Consider the following 14,850-nt stretch of genomic DNA (forward strand, 5'->3'; position numbering starts at 1 on the left):
TCTCTCCCAGGACTCCCCACTCCATATCTCTCTCTCCCAGGACTCCTCCTCCTTCTCTCTCTCTCCCAAGACTCCTCCTCCTTCTCTCTCTCCCAGGACTCCCTCCTCCTCCTCTCTCTCCCAGGACTCCTCCTCCTTCTCTGTCTCCCAGGACTCCCCCTCCTTTTCTCTCTCCTAAGACTCCTCCTCCTTTTCTCTCTCCCACGACTCCCCCTCCTTCTCTCTTTCCAAGGACTCCTCCTCCTTCTCTGTCTCCCAGGACTCCCCCCTCCTTTTCTCTCTCCTAAGACTCCCCCTCCTTTTCTCTCTCCCAGGACTCCCCCGCCTTCTCTCTTTCCAAGGACTCCTCCTCCTTCTCTCTCTCCCAGGACACCTCCTCCTTCTCTGTCTCCCAGGACTCCTCTTCCTTTTCTCTCTCCCAGAACTCCTCCTCCTTCTCTCTCTCCCAGGACTCCCCCTCATTCTCTCTCTCTCCCATGACTCCCCCTCCTTTTCTCTCTCCCAGGACTCCTCCTCCTTTTCTCTCTCCCAGGACTCCTCCTCCTTTTCTCTCTCCCAGGACACCTCCTCCTTCTCTCTCTCCCAGGACACCACCTCCTTCTCTCTATCCTAGCACTCCTCCTTTTCTCTCTCCCAGGACTCCTCTTCCTTCTCTCTTCCAGGACTCCTCCTGCTTCTCTCTCTCTCCCAGGACTCCCCCTCCTTCTCTCTCTCTCTCCCATGACTCCCCCTCCTTTTCTCTCTCCCTGGACTCGCCCCTCCTTTTCTCTCTCCCTGGACTCTCCCCTCCTTTTCTCTCTCCCAGGACTACCCCTTCTTTTCTCTCTCCCAGGACTACCCCTCCTTTTCTCTCTCCCAGGACTCCCCCTCCTTTTCTCTCTCCCAGGACTCCCCCTCCTTCTCTTTTCTCCAGGACTCCCCTTTCCTTCTCTTTTCCCCAGGACTCTCCCCTCCTTCTCTCTCTCTCGCACAGGACTCCCCCCTCCTTTTCTCTCTCTCCCCCCCAGGACTCCCCCTCATTATCTCTCTCTCTCCCAGGACTCCTCCTTCTCCCTCTTTCTCTCCCAGGACTCCTCCTCCTCTCTCTCTCTCTCAGGACTCCTCCTCTCTCTCTCTCTCTCCCAGGACTCCCCCCTCCTTCTCTCTCTCCCAGGACACCTCCTTCTCTGTCTCCCAGGACTCCTCTTCCTTCTCTCTCCCCCATGGCTCCCCCCTCCTCTCTCTTCTAGGACTCCCCCTCCTTTTCTCTCTCCCAGGACTCCTTCTCTCTATCTCCCAGGACTCCTTCTCTCTATCTCCCAGGACTCCTTCTCTCTATCTCCCAGGACTCCTTCTCTCTATCTCCCAGGACTCCTCCTCCTTCTCTCTCTCTCTCCCCCAAGACTCCTTCTCTCTCTCTATCTCCCAGGACTCCTCCTTCTTCTCTCTCTATCTCCCAGGACGACGACTCCTCCTCCTCTCTCTCTTTCCCAGGACTCCTCCTTCTCTCTCTCTCTCTCTCTCTCTCTATCTCCCAGAACTCCTCCTCTTTCTCTCTCTATCTCCCAGGACTCCTCCTCCTTCTCTCTCTATCTCGCAGGACTCCTCCTCCTCTCTCTCTTTCCCAGGGCTCATCTCTATCTCCCAGGACTCCTCCTCCTCTCTCTCTCTTTCCCAGGACTCCTCCTCCTTCTCGCTCTTTCCCAGGACTCCTCCTCCTCCTTCTCTCTCTTTCCCAGGACTCCTCCTTCTCTCTCTTTCCCAGGACTCCTCCTTCTCTCTCTATCTCCCAGGACTCCTCTCTCTTTCCCAGGACTCCTCCTCCTCCTCTCTCTTTCCCAGGACTACTCCTCTCTCTCTCCCAGGACTTCTCCTCCTCTCTCTCTCCCAGGACTCCTCCTTCTCTCTTTCCCAGGACTCCTCCTCCTCTCTCTCTCCCAGTACTCCTCCTCCTTCTCTCTCTCTCCCAGGACTCCTCCTCCTCCTCTCTCTATCTCCCAGGACTCTCCCCCTCTGTCGCTCTCTATCTCTCTCTCTGGACCCCTCTTCCCTTCTTCTCCCTCCCCAGGCCCCTTCTTTTCTCCCCTCTGTCCTCCTGTGCCTTTGCCCATGGACATTAGTGGTGATGAGTGGCGCCTGCCCTGGGGCTCTTACTTGGTGAAGTGTCTGAGCTTGCTCTCAATGCTCCGGTGCCGCATACACATGCGGGTGAGGGCCGATCCAATATCACGTGTGGCTCCTGTAAAACGAAGCGTTAGTTATAGAGAGTGGCACTGCATGAGGAGACGAGCAGACATGATAGCGGCGGCTCACCTCTGGTATTAGTCGCCATATCTGCTACTTTCTGAAAAGCATCAAGGAAGGCGACAGCAGCCAGCACCGTGGTCCTAGGGAGACAGAGAAAGCCCAGAATGAGGGGCAAGAAAATCTCATAAGTGGCACAACAGGCGCCGCTCCTCCTTGCACAGACACACAGTGACAGCAGTATATGGCATACATCAAACAGTCGGCGCAATCATGGTGAACAGTTTGTATCATGTGGGCGCTGTATTATAGCTGTATTATGTAGGTGCTGTATTATAGCTGTAATATGTGGGTGCTGTATTTTAGCTGTAATATGTGGGTGCTGTATTATAGCTGTATTATGTGGGTGCTGTATTATAGCTGTAATATGTGGGTTCTGTATTATAGCTGTAATATGTGGGTGCTGTATTATAGCTGTAATATGCGGGTGCTGTATTATATCTATTATGTGGGTGCTGTATTATAGCTGTAATATGTGGTGTGAGGATAATGTATAATATAAGTTTTAGTCTCTCATTGCCAGCACCTATAGGGTGGGCATTGACCCCCCTTTCACTTCAGGGTTTAGCTTTTCTTTTCAATGGGGGTAGAAGAGCTTTTATTGCTCTGGTTGCAAATTCCTGACTTTGAGCAACTTACTCTTCATGCCCCTCCCAAAAGAATTTTTATGATCGCTTGTGTTGGCTCAAACCTTCCTCCAGCAGAAACTGGTCTGATCTCCTTCATTAAAGGCAAGAAGTCCTTTGTTCCATTATAGTGAGATATTGGACCAACGGTTTAAGCTAGGAAAATAATACATCCAGTTTGTGAATCTCCATCGGCGGATCTATCGGCGGCTGTAAACGCGGGCTTCTAGTTCCAACAGGGACAGAGTTTGGATTTCTCTGGAACTACGCATCCCATCAAACTCAAATTTAGTCTCATTAGAATGCCAATGTTAATACAAGATGAATGCTGGGTGTGTTATGATTCTGACATGTTCTGTAGCGGAGATACAGGCATTAGACAAACTTGTGTTAAATTTACTAAGACTGAAGAGATAGGAGGGGCTAAGGAAACCAGCCCTGTTAGTGATGACACAAGGCTGTGGGTATTTAAGTGACTTCACTTTACCCAGCCTTCAGAGTCTTAGAGAGTCTTACTTGAGGAGCTGTTCCTATCCAGACCTCCTGATGCACTGGGACATTTGGGGTTCCACCCACCAGCATGGTTTTGCCTGAAATGGACTGAGAACATGCGAGTTTTACCTTTCTCATTTAATCCCTTTATTTTATAATTATCTTGTACATATTTTCAATTGTCTCATATTGTAACATCTTTTATAACTTTTTATAAACACTGCCTTAATCTTTAATGGAGTAAAATATATAAATTACTAGTATTCGTTCTTCATGCTCTAAAACGTACCTTAAGCCTTCTGAAGGGAATTGCGCTACTGTTTTGGGTTAGCTTCGGACCCGGTTAATCGAAGCTGGTGGCAGCATACCGTGTGCGGGGCCTTTGGGTGTCGTTGTAGCGACTGCAGCGTTGACAATTATTGTTCCTGCCTGAGTGGGAGTAGTTATATCGCCTCGCTGCAGCGTGTCCAATAGCCAGTACATAGAAGGCAGCCTTTCTGGTGACTAATTACCCTAAGTGCAGTACCTAATCTGACCTGAGGGTAAGGGGGGCGCCAGAGAGCTGCAAGTTCCAGCAGAGCTGTAAAGTGGGATATACATAAATCCCTGCAGTTCGTGGTATATTGAAGAGCAGTGGGATACCTAAAATAAGCCCCTGCTGTAACTAAGAGGTCAATAGCCTTGTGTGTGTTTTTTCATCACATTGTAGCAGTGGAGGGATACCTAAGATAAGCCCCCTGCACATGTGATAGCCGTCTGTTGGCCTAAAGTCACCCCGATCCGTGACGTAGGGGTGACTGTTGTGAATTAGACTTTTTTGGCTCCCTCTTGTGGTCACTAGTGATATGACTCTGGGATTGTCTTTCCTCAGTTTGGCACCCACCTGGGTCGTTAGTCCAGGGGTGTTGCTATATAAACTGGTTTCTCAGTCCAGTGCCTGGCATCGTTGTAATCAGTTCCTTTCTGTTTGCTCCTGTCTGCTGGTCTTGGATCTTGCAAAATTAAGCTAAGTCCTGCTTCCTTGTTTTTTGGTTATTTGCTTTGCTCTTATTTTTTGTCCAGCTTGTACTAAATGTGATTCCTGATTTTGCTGGAAGCTCTAGGGGGCTGGCGTTCTCCCCCCGGGCCGTTAGACGGTTCGGGGGTTCTTGAATATCCAGCGTGGAAATTTTGATAGGGTTTTTGCTGACCATATAAGTCATCTTACTATATTCTGTTATTAGTCAGTGGGCCTCTCTTTGCTAAATATCTAGTTCATTCTTACGTTTGTCTTTTCTCCTTACCTCACCGTTATTATTTGTTGGGGGCTTGTATCCAACTTTTGGGGTCTTTTCTCTGGAGGCAAGAAAGGTCTATCTTTTCCCTTCTAGGGTTAGTTAGTTCTCCAGCTGGCGCGAGACGTCTAGAACCAACGTAGGCACGTTCCCCGGCTGCTGCTATTTGTGGTGCTAGGATTAGATATATGGTCAGCCCAGTTACCACTGCCCTATGAGCTGGTTTTTTGTGTTTGCAGACTTGGTATGTACTTTTGAGACCCTCTGCCATTGGGGTCATAACAGTATGCCAGGCCGAAATTGAATGTTTAATGCATTGCAGAAGTGGGATTACAAGAAAGGAAAGTCTGAGTTTTTTTTTTCTTTCCTCTCTTTTTTCCTCCCCTTTACCTCTGAGTGGCTTGTGCTTGCTGCAGACATGAATGTCCAGACTTTGATTACAAGTGTGGATCAGCTTGCTGCTCGTGTGCAGGGCATACAAGATTTTGTTACCAGTAGTCCAATGTCTGAACCTAAAATACCTATTCCTGAACTGTTCTCTGGAGACCGATTTAAGTTTAGGAATTTCAGGAATAATTGTAAATTGTTTCTATCTCTGAGACCCCGTTCATCTGGAGACTCAGCTCAGCAAGTAAAAATTGTTATCTCTTTCTTACGGGGCGACCCTCAGGATTGGGCCTTCTCGCTAGCGCCAGGAGATCCGGCATTGGCAAATATTGATGCGTTTTTTCTGGCACTCGGATTGCTTTACGAGGAACCCAATCTTGAAATTCAGGCAGAAAAAGCCTTGCTGGCTATTTCTCAGGGTCAGGATGAAGCTGAAGTGTATTGCCAAAAATTTCGGAAATGGTCCGTGCTTACTCAGTGGAATGAGTGTGCTCTGGCCGCAAATTTCAGAAATGGCCTTTCTGAAGCCATTAAGAATGTGATGGTGGGTTTCTCCATTCCTACAGGTCTGAATGATTCCATGGCGCTGGCTATTCAAATTGACCGGCGTTTGCGGGAGCGCAAAGCCGCGAATCCTCTGGTGGTGTTGTCTGAACAAACACCTGATTTAATGCAATGTGGTAGAATTCAGACTAGAAATGAACGGAAAAATCATAGACGTCAGAATGGGTTGTGTTTTTACTGTGGTGATTCTACACATGTTATATCAGCATGCTCTAAACGCCTAACTAGGGTTGTTAGTCCTGTCGCCATTGGTAATTTGCAACCTAAATTTATTTTGTCTGTGACTTTAATTTGCTCATTGTCCTCCTACCCTGTTATGGCGTTTGTGGATTCAGGTGCTGCCCTGAGTCTTATGGATCTGTCGTTTGCCAAGCGCTGTGGTTTTGTTCTTGAGCCGTTGGTAAATCCTATCCCTCTTAGAGGTATTGATGCTACGCCATTGGCGGAAAATAAACCGCAGTTTTGGACACAGGTAACCATGTGCATGACTCCTGAACATCGGGAGGTGATTCGTTTTCTTGTTCTGCATAAAATGCATGATTTGGTCGTTTTGGGTCTGCCATGGTTACAGACCCATAATCCAGTCTTGGATTGGAAGGCAATTCATGGTGATTCCCCGCTGGTGTCTATTGCTTCCTCTACTCCTTCGGAAGTTCCTGAGTATTTGTCTGATTACCAGGATGTATTCAGCGAGTCCAGGTCCAGTGCTCTTCCTCCTCATAGGGACTGTGACTGCGCTATAGATTTGATTCCAGGTAGTAAATTTCCTAAGGGAAGATTATTTAATCTGTCTGTACCTGAGCATACCGCAATGCGTTCGTATATCAAGGAATCTCTGGAGAAGGGGCATATCCGTCCATTCTCTTCCCCTCTTGGTGCGGGATTCTTTTTTGTGACCAAGAAGGACGGATCTTTGAGACCTTGTATTGACTATCGGATTCTGAATAAAATCACTGTTAAATTTCAGTATCCTTTGCCTCTGTTGTTGGACTTGTTTGCCCGGATTAAAGGTGCCAAGTGGTTCACCAAGATAGATCTTCGTGGTGCGTACAACCTTGTGCGCATTAAGCAAGGAGATGAATGGAAAACTGCATTTAATACGCCCGAAGGTCATTTTGAGTACTTGGTGATGCCTTTCGGGCTCTCTAATGCTCCTTCAGTGTTTCAGTCCTTTATGCATGATATTTTCCGGAAGTATCTGGATAAATTTATGATTGTTTATCTGGATGATATTCTGTTTTTTTCTGATGATTGGGACTCGCATGTAGAGCAGGTCAGGATGATGTTTCAGGTTTTGCGTGAGAATGCTTTGTTTGTTAAGGGCTCAAAGTGTCTCTTTGGAGTACAGAAGGTTCCCTTTTTGGGTTTTATTTTTTCCCCTTCTGCGGTGGAGATGGACCCAGTCAAGGTCCGAGCTATTCATGATTGGACTCAACCCACGTCAGTTAAGAGTCTTCAGAAGTTCTTGGGTTTTGCTAACTTCTACCGTCGTTTTATCGCTAATTTTTCTAGCGTTGTTAAACCTTTGACAGATATGACCAAGAAAGGTTCTGATGTTGCTAACTGGGCTCCTGCAGCCGTGGAAGCCTTTCAAGAGTTGAAGCGCCGGTTTACTTCGGCGCCTGTTTTGTGCCAGCCTGATGTCTCACTTCCCTTTCAGGTTGAAGTGGATGCTTCTGAGATTGGGGCAGGGGCCGTTTTGTCGCAGAGAGGCCCTGGTTGCTCTGTAATGAGACCATGTGCTTTTTTCTCTAGGAAGTTTTCGCCTGCTGAGCGGAATTATGATGTTGGCAATCGGGAGTTGTTAGCCATGAAGTGGGCATTTGAGGAGTGGCGTCATTGGCTCGAGGGTGCTAAGCATCGTGTGGTGGTCTTGACTGATCACAAAAATCTGATGTATCTCGAGTCTGCTAAACGCCTGAATCCTAGACAGGCCTGCTGGTCATTGTTTTTCTCCCGTTTTGACTTTGTGGTCTCGTATTTACCAGGTTCAAAGAATGTGAAGGCTGATGCTCTTTCAAGGAGCTTTGTGCCTGACTCTCCTGGAGTCGCAGAACCAGTTGGTATTCTCAAAGAGGGAGTTATCCTGTCAGCCATTTCTCCGGATTTGCGACGTTTGTTGCAGAGATTTCAGGCTGGTAGACCTGACTCTTGTCCACCTGACAGACTGTTTGTTCCTGATAAGTGGACCAGCAGAGTCATTTCCGAGGTTCATTCCTCGGTGTTGGCAGGGCATCCGGGAATTTTTGGCACCAGAGATCTGGTGGCTAGGTCCTTTTGGTGGCCTTCCTTGTCACGGGATGTGCGGTCATTTGTGCAGTCCTGTGGGACTTGTGCTCGAGCTAAGCCTTGCTGTTCTCGTGCCAGCGGGTTGCTCTTGCCCTTGCCTGTCCCGAAGAGGCCTTGGACACACATTTCCATGGATTTCATTTCAGATCTTCCGGTGTCTCAGGGCATGTCTGTCATCTGGGTGGTATGTGATCGCTTTTCCAAGATGGTCCATTTGGTATCTTTGCCTAAGCTGCCTTCCTCTTCCGATCTGGTTCCTTTGTTCTTTCAGAATGTGGTTCGTTTACACGGCATTCCTGAGAATATTGTGTCTGACAGAGGATCCCAGTTTGTTTCCAGGTTCTGGCGATCCTTTTGTGCTAAGATGGGCATTGATTTGTCGTTTTCGTCTGCCTTTCATCCTCAGACTAATGGACAAACGGAGGGAATTAATCAGACTCTGGAGGCTTATTTGAGGTGTTTTGTTTCTGCAGATCAGGATGATTGGGTGACCTTCTTGCCGTTGGCTGAGTTTGCCCTTAATAATCGGGCTAGTTCCGCTACTTTGGTTTCGCCTTTTTTTTTGCAACTCTGGTTTCCATCCTCGTTTTTCCTCGGGACATGTGGAGCCTTCTGACTGTCCTGGGGTAGATTCCGTGGTGGATAGGTTGCAGCGGATCTGGAATCATGTGGTGGACAACTTGAAGTTGTCACAGGAGAAGGCTCAGCGTTTTGCCAACCGCCGCCGCGGTGTGGGTCCCCGACTTCGTGTTGGGGATTTGGTATGGCTGTCTTCTCGATTTGTTCCTATGAAGGTCTCCTCTCCTAAATTTAAGCCTCGCTTCATCGGTCCTTACAAGATATTGGAAATCCTTAATCCTGTGTCCTTTCGCTTGGATCTTCCGGTGTCGTTTGCCATTCACAACGTGTTCCATAGGTCTTTGTTGCGGCGGTACGTTGTACCTGTGGTTCCTTCTGTTGAGCCTCCTGCTCCGGTGTTGGTTGAGGGCGAGTTGGAGTACGTGGTGGAGAAGATCTTGGATTCTCGTCTCTCCAGGCGGAGGCTTCAGTATCTGGTCAAGTGGAAGGGCTATGGTCAGGAGGATAATTCCTGGGTGGTTGCCTCTGATGTGCATGCGGCCGATTTAGTTTGTGCCTTTCACGCTGCTCATCCTGATCGCCCTGGTGGTCTTGGTGAGGGTTCGGTGACCCCTCCTTAAAGGGGGGGTACTGTTGTGAATTAGACTTTTTTGGCTCCCTCTTGTGGTCACTAGTGATATGACTCTGGGATTGTCTTTCCTCAGTTTGGCACCCACCTGGGTCGTTAGTCCAGGGGTGTTGCTATATAAACTTCCTGGTTTCTCAGTCCAGTGCCTGGCATCGTTGTAATCAGTTCCTTTCTGTTTGCTCCTGTCTGCTGGTCTTGGATCTTGCAAAATTAAGCTAAGTCCTGCTTCCTTATTTTTTGGTTATTTGCTTTGCTCTTATTTTTTGTCCAGCTTGTACTAAATGTGATTCCTGATTTTGCTGGAAGCTCTAGGGGGCTGGTGTTCTCCCCCCGGGCCGTTAGACGGTTCGGGGGTTCTTGAATATCCAGCGTGGAAATTTTGATAGGGTTTTTGCTGACCATATAAGTCATCTTACTATATTCTGCTATTAGTCAGTGGGCCTCTCTTTGCTAAATATCTAGTTCATTCTTACGTTTGTCTTTTCTCCTTACCTCACCGTTATTATTTGTTGGGGGCTTGTATCCAACTTTTGGGGTCTTTTCTCTGGAGGCAAGAAAGGTCTATCTTTTCCCTTCTAGGGTTAGTTAGTTCTCCGGCTGGCGCGAGACGTCTAGAACCAACGTAGGCACGTTCCCCGGCTGCTGCTATTTGTGGTGCTAGGATTAGATATATGGTCAGCCCAGTTACCACTGCCCTATGAGCTGGTTTTTTGTGTTTGCAGACTTGGTATGTACTTTTGAGACCCTCTGCCATTGAGGTCATAACAGGTGACGGTCACGGTGTGAATCGTGACATATTGGTGGCAGCGGTGCGGATCCATGACAAATTGGTGGCAGCGGTGTGGATTCATGACATGTGGGTGCTGTATTATAGCTGTATTATGTGAGTGCTGTGTTATAGCTGTAATATGTGGGTGCTGTATTATAGCTGTATTATGTGGGTGCTGTATTATAGCTGTATTATGTGGGTGCTGTATTATAGCTGTATTATGTGGGTGCTGTATTATAGCTGTAATATGTGGGTGCTGTATTATAGCTGTATTATGTGGGTGCTGTATTATAGCTGTATTATGTGGGTGCTGTATTATAGCTGTATTATGTGGGTGCTGTATTATAGCTGTAATATATGGGTGCTGTATTATAGCTGTAATATGTGCGTGCTGTATTATATCTATTACATGGGTGCTGTATTATAGCTGTAATATGTGGGTGCTGTATTATAGCTGTATTACGTGGGTGCTGTATTATAGCTGTAATATGTGGGTGCTGTATTATAGCTGTATCATGTGGGTGCTGTATTATAGCTGTAATATGTGGGTGTTGTATTATAGCTGTAATATGTGGGTGCTGTATTATAGCTGTATTATGTGGGTGCTGTATTATAGCTGTATTATGTGGGTGCTGTATTATAGCTGTATTATGTGGGTGTTGTATTATAGCTGTATTATGTGGGTGCTGTAGTATAGCTGTAATATGTGGGTGCTGTATTATAGCTGTAATATGTGGATGCTGTATTATAGCTGTAATATGTGGGTGCTGTATTATAGCTAATATGTGGGTGCTGTATTATAGCTGTATTATGTGGGTGCTGTATTATAGCTGTATTATGTGGGTGCTGTATTATATCTGTAATATGTGGGTATTGTGTTATAGCTGTATTATGTGGGTGCTGTATTATAGCTGTATTATGTGGGCGCTGTATTATAGCTGTATTATGTGGGCACTGTATTATAGCTGTATTATGTGGGCATCTGAAGTCACCGTCTGTTTTTTTTTTCAGGTTTAATCCATGAAACTAATGGGCACACTGGTTATAGTAATGCACGAGGCAGACACCTTGCTTGAATGCGGCTGACCGGGTAAGTGACGTTATGTACTGTATAATCACTTCGCTTTAAAGGGCCAACGTACTCGCCTTCACATATGGCTTCCACAGTATATGATAAATGATAGCAAGTGCAGATCTGGAGAATGGGGAAGAACTGCTCCTCACAGTACAAAGTGCCTTTAAAAAGTCTTCATAAGCCATGAACTTTCCATATTTTTCAAGTTACACCCAGAAACTTAACCCCTTAGTAACAGAGACAATTTGGTACTGTCAGGAAAATATGAATTATTTTCCATTGTTCTGGGGACCCAAGCAGAGCTGGCCTGCTTCTCCTCCCACCCTTGGTTTCTTTAGGACCAAGTCTTGCAAACAGCCCCTCTCTCTCTCTATGAATTTCCACCCCCCTGCAGCAAATGGTCAGTTTAGAATTGAAGTTTGATTGCCTCCAAAAACCCCTTTGTTTTATAAGCCAAACACTCAGGGTATGTGCACACGTCAGGATTTCTTGCAGAAATTTTCCTGACAAAATACCGGAAATTTCTGCCAGAAATCCGCATGCGTTTTTTTCTGCATTTTTTGATGCGTTTTTTGTGCGTTTTTTCCCAGATGCATAGAATTGCGGGAAAAACGCAGAAAATCCGCAAAATTAATGAACATGCTCATTTTTTTACCGCGATGCATTTTTTTTGCGGAAAAAACGCATCCATGTGCACAAAACATGCAGAATGCATTCTAAATGATAGAATGCATAATGCATGCGGTTTTAATGGGTTTTTATAGAAAAAACCGCGAAAAAACCTGAACGTGTGCACATAGCCTCAAAGTCAAATTCAATAATACACATTAATCCCAGAAACATGAAAATTAGATTTCCAGGATATGGGCACTAGGGGTTACACATGGCAGTGTTTTGTGGCATTTAGGGCCATCAGAAACCTGGGAAACTAATTTCTGCCCACCAGAGAATCACAGACATACTGTGTGTGGACTCTAAAGAACGGTAAAATCACAGGGGAAAAAATTACGCCAATATCGTTAGCCTGTGAGCTTCTAGGCCAAAGATAGGGAAAAAAGGAGTTATCCATAACTTTCAAAGATATGTGTACCTCCAAGAAAACAGCCCATATGTGAGGTCAGTAAAGTGGGAGTTCTTAGTTTTATGGCCGAAACATAAAACAAGAACGTCCATCATTGGCAATCATTCAGAGCCGGAGAGACAGCTGAACACCATGCTGTGGTACTGGATCATTTTGTTGGGATCTCTCCTCCCCTTTATCGACACGTCATACCTGTGACTGAGATTTAGTAAGTTTCGTATTTTCATCCCTTTTATTTCATAACTGTTTGTACATACTTGTATTTTGTCTGTTTTGTAATAACATTTGTATCTTTTGTAAACACTGCCGATTCTTCTTGAGTAAAATTATAAATTTGCTAGCTTTGCTCTTCTTGTTCTATAAGCGATTGGCCACGACTCCGCAAATTCACGCTACCAAACATGTGTCCGATCCCACCTATAAGAGGTCGGTGGTGGCAGCATGGTTTTCATATTTATTGGGGACTTGGTGGTGATCGAGGTATATATATATATTCCTACCAGGAACCTGTGGTATATATATATCCTGGGCTGCAATATTCAACATAAATTAGAGCAGCTGCGCCCTTTTTCTTATCCTCTGTCAATACCCTTAGGGGCCAGCAGGGTAGGGGGCGCCAGAGAGCTGCAAATCTAATATATAAAGCTGAATGTGTGTATGTGTGCACACGTCTGGACCCCGAGAGCGTCATAGGCTATGCTGTGAGGTGAAATTTTAACCCCGTGCTTTCCAATTCACCAAACAATTTTGCCCCTATCTACATAATGGGGAAAAAGTGAAAGGAAAAGTGTTGGAGGCGTCGCAGCTACAGGCACAAAATTTTGCACAGTCACACGTCTGGACCCCGAGAGCGTCATAGGCTATGTTGTGAGGTGAAATTTTAACCCCGCGCTTTCCAATTCACCAAACAATTTTGCCCCTATCTACATAATGGGGAAAAAATGAAAGGAAAAGTGTTGGAGGCAAATTAACAGCTGCCAGATGTGAACAAGGGGGACTTAAAGAATGAGAGCGATGGCGCCAAAGAGTATATACTGTACAGTTGCTAAGGTGGGGCCCCAACATGGGATAATCACCACACCACCACGGGGATATGAACACACACACAAAATGCGCCACACACTACCACGTGCTCGAACACATATACCACCCTCAGCGCACATTTCACCACACATACACCAACCTCGCCACATAAAAGTCGAAACACAAAAGTCGCCGCTCAAAACTCGCCACGCGCAAAACTCTCCACATGCAAAACTCGCCACACGTGCAAAACTCACCTCATGGAAAACTCGCCACACGCAAAACTTGCACACGCGGAAAAATTGCCACATGCACAAAAGTTGCAACACATGCAAAAGTTGCCTCACACAAAACTTGCACATACTCAAAAGGCACCACACATAAAACTCGCCACGCACAAAACTCGCCATGCGCAAAACTTGCTGCACACAACTTGCTACACTAACCTGTCACATGCAACTCGACACACAAAAAGTTGCTACACGCATGTCGCCACACAAAACTCATCTCACAAAAGTCGCTACATGCATGTCGCCACACGCAACTCAACACACACAACTTGACACACGAAACTCGCCCTAAAACACACACAAGTCTGGTATTATACTTCAAAAATAAAAATCTGATTAATAAGCTGACAAACTACAAGAGCAACAAATGTACCATATAGGAATCTGGCAGCTGTCAGTCACATGACCAGTCTATTATGTGTATGAGTGAGCTAATATATACTGCCAGGGGGTGGGCTTACTGTTGGCTGGGGATTTATCAGGCTGCCAATTTAGCTTACAAATACTGAGGTAAAAATACTGACCAAATAACGTGTGAACGAGGTCTAATACAGGAGGAGATGACATACAGATATGTACTATATACAGGAGGAGATGACACACAGGTATATACTATTTACAGGGGAGATGACACACAGGTATATACTATATACAGGAGGAGATGACACACAGATATATACTATGTACAGGAGAGATGATACACAGGTATATACTATATAGAGGAGGAGATGACATACAGGTACATACTACATACAGCAGGAGATGACATACAGGTATATACTATATACAGGAGATGACACACAGGTATATACTATATACAGGAGCAGATTACCTACAGGTATATAGTATATACAGGAGGAGATGACATACAGGTATATGCTATGTATAGGAGGAGATGACATACAGGTATATACTATATACAGGAGGAGATGACACACAGATATATACTATATATAGGTGAGATGACACACAGGTATATACTATATACAGGAGGAGATTACATACAGGTATATACTATATATAGGAGGAGATGACATACAGGTATATACTATATACAGGGGACATGACACACAGCAGGTATATACTATATACAGTGGAGATGACATACAGGTATATACTATATACAGGAGATGACATACAGGTGTATACTATATATAAGGGAGATGACAAACATGTATATACTGAGGTGAAAATGAGAGGTGTGAGGTGAAAATGAAAAGGTGTGAGTGCAAAATGAGAGGAGTGAGGGAAAATAGTGGAGTGATCGGAAAATGACAGATGTGAGGTCGAAATGACAAGTGTTAGGGGGGAATGAGAGGAGTGAGGGGGAAAATAAGAGGAGTGAGGGGGAAAATGAGAGGTGTGAGGGAGAAAATGAGAGATGTGAGGGGGAAAATGAAAGATGTGATGGGGAAAATGAGAGGCGTGATGGGAAAATAAGAGAAGTGAGGTGCTATAACTAACCACAGATATTTACTATGCCCAGGCAA

The 14,850-nt window shown here is 45.8% G+C and overlaps 1 protein-coding gene across 2 annotated transcripts in view; it reads right to left on the minus strand.

The window, feature by feature from the left end:
• The window catches only part of MTSS2 (MTSS I-BAR domain containing 2), a 45,797-nt gene that overhangs the window by 15,457 nt on the left and 15,490 nt on the right, over positions 1-14,850 (minus strand). For both annotated transcript variants that reach the window (XM_077288942.1, XM_077288941.1), the window contains exons 3-4: positions 2,293-2,366; positions 2,134-2,218 (exon numbers count right to left, since the gene is read on the minus strand). In XM_077288942.1, coding sequence (XP_077145057.1) covers positions 2,134-2,218; positions 2,293-2,366 — 159 coding nt within the window. The remainder of the gene's footprint in view (positions 1-2,133; positions 2,219-2,292; positions 2,367-14,850) is intronic.

Source organism: Ranitomeya variabilis, chromosome 2 (genome assembly GCF_051348905.1).
Source record: "Ranitomeya variabilis isolate aRanVar5 chromosome 2, aRanVar5.hap1, whole genome shotgun sequence".
Taxonomy (NCBI): Eukaryota; Metazoa; Chordata; class Amphibia; order Anura; family Dendrobatidae; genus Ranitomeya; species Ranitomeya variabilis.